This window comes from Psammomys obesus, unplaced genomic scaffold, assembly GCF_907164565.1.
Source record: "Psammomys obesus unplaced genomic scaffold, mPsaObe1.curated_primary_1811, whole genome shotgun sequence".
Taxonomy (NCBI): Eukaryota; Metazoa; Chordata; class Mammalia; order Rodentia; family Muridae; genus Psammomys; species Psammomys obesus.
This window is the reverse complement of record NW_026596091.1, coordinates 14,599,402-14,601,768: the sequence shown is the minus strand read 5'-3', so window position 1 is coordinate 14,601,768 and position 2,367 is coordinate 14,599,402. Positions and strand designations below refer to the sequence as shown.

Genomic DNA, 2,367 nt, shown 5'->3' with positions numbered 1-2,367 from the left:
TCCCAATGGGCAGACGAGGTAGGCACATGTATGCTTGAGGAGTTTTGCTGAGGTTGATAGGGTTTCCATCCAGTCGAATGTCCTCTAGTGCCTTACGAACATAAGTTAAATTTTTAACATTACAGAAAGTATCTTCATGCATCTCTAGAATGTCGTTATTCTAAAAGAGAAAAAAAAAATGTAAAAAACAATACACAACATAACCCAAATATTGAGTGAAACCATAGTATATTGTGAGTCACCTCTTTTAATTCTTTTATTTCTTCCACCAGTCAGACTATTTTGCACCAAACACTGTTTGTATCATTTGGATAATTTAGTTAATAAAGTAGACAAGTTCTTATCCATGTGGGTCACATGGGGAATAGTAAGCAGGTGAGGGAGATTATTGGAAAAAAAAAAAAAGAAGAAGAAGTGTTTCTAAAAGGGCTGGAAACTTTGAAGACAGAGTAATAGGAAGAAGACAAGGGCATGGAGAGCATCAAGGGAAGGATATCCTGGAACTAGAGAAAGCAAGCACAAAGTCCAGAGCATCTCCTTGAAGCTGCTTCTGCACTTTTAACATTCAAGTCTGCCTAGCTGAAGTGAGAGAGTGCAGAAGCAGACATTAGGAAAATACACTCTTCAACTTTCCCTTGTCCTGGAAAGCTACTGAGATACCGTCTGTTTATTTTACAGATATCTCTGTTCTGTGCATTTCATATATGAGAGATTATGAAGTGCTATCTTTTGAAAGAAATATGTTTCCAAAATTAATGAATACTGGAAGAAAACGAAGGCAGCAACTTCAAATTATCTTAAAAGGCTGCAATTAGGGTTGTTCACTTACCATCGTATCTTTTTTAATTTATCCTCGGGCATTTTTATTATTATTATTATTATTATTATTATTATTATTATTATTATTATCATTAGTTACATTTTATTAACTCTGTATCCCAGCTGTATCCCACTCCCCCATTCCCTCTTAATCCCACCCTCCCTCCCTCAGCTCCTCCCTGCCTCTTTCCAAGTCCACTGATTGGGGAGGACCTCTTCCCTTTCCTCTGGCCCTGTTCTATCAGGTATCTTCAGGACTGGCTGCAAAGTCTTCCTCTGTGGCCTGGAAGGACTGCTCCTCCTTTGGAGAGTGGGGAGGTCAAAGAGCCTGCCATTGAGTTCCTGTCAGAAATAGTCCCTGTTCCCCTTACTATGGGAAACCAATTGGTTATTGAGCTACCACGAGCTTCGTCCGAGCAAAGGCTCTAGGTTATATCCATACACGGTCCTTGGTTGGAGAAACAGTTTCAGAAAAAAACCCTGTGCCCAGATATATTTGGTCCTTGTCATACTAACTCTCATTTCCACGTCATACTAACTCTCCTTCTGCTGAAGGTTTGGTTATGAGTCGTATCTTAAAATTCATGTGGGCTTTAGTACATCACAGCATTTTCTTCTTTGCTATTACAGGAGAGTATTGACTTAGATGTATATACACATTCTCATTTATCCACTCTTCTGTTAATGCATGAGTGGATTACAACACAATATAACAATGGCTTTATGTCTTTCATGAAAGCTGGTTTCATGAGTATTTGTGTGCAAGTTTTATGTAGAGATGTGATTTCTTTCTCCTACATATATACACAGATATCAAATTACTGAGTTGTAACTCTTTTCTTTTGTATTTGGGGGAACGCTTGAATTATTTTCCAAAGTAACTACAATATTTTACACACAAATAGCAGAATACACATTTCACTGAAACCCAGACAAGTAGTTGTATATATGAGTATTAGCTAATTGTAGATTATAGCCAGCTTGCAGAGATACAGTTGATCTTATAATATATGGAGTACTATGTTATCGATCATGCATGTTATAATAATATGGAATAATACAGACATATGTAGGTCTTACAGCCTGGTTACAGCTAAACTACTATGCTATGCTAAGGGCTTAGTAAGTTCCTTATTATTTTCTACATGCAAAACTTGTAGATAAATTTAAGAAGCCTATGCACGTTAATAATTCAGTTTCCTGATACACAGTGTTTAATATTTACACTTTGTCTAGACCTTCTTACTGTTCACCTCTGTATTGTAGTTTTGATTATACAATGCTTATTATTGTTTTATTAAATGTATTCTATGTATTTAAAATATGTAGCATTTTTAAAAAAGAATAGCTTTTTTTTGTGTGTACTAGTGTTCACTTAAAGTCTCCACACTGAGTGGACAAAGGCAAGATGCTTTCTGGCAAGTTCAAGGTTCATCTGTTATATATAGGAAATTCCAGGCTAGAAAGGCTACATGCTAAGGTTCTATGCCAAAGACCAGGTAGATAGATAGATAGATAGATAGATAGATAGATAGATAGATAGATAGA

General features: G+C 36.3%; 1 protein-coding gene across 1 annotated transcript in view; it reads right to left on the bottom strand.

Annotated features, from left to right (window-relative positions):
* Epyc (epiphycan) overlaps positions 1–2,367 on the bottom strand; it is a 42,793-nt gene that overhangs the window by 2,864 nt on the left and 37,562 nt on the right. The window contains exon 7 of the mRNA XM_055627796.1: positions 1–160. Within this exon, the coding sequence (XP_055483771.1) occupies positions 1–160 (160 nt within the window). The remainder of the gene's footprint in view (positions 161–2,367) is intronic.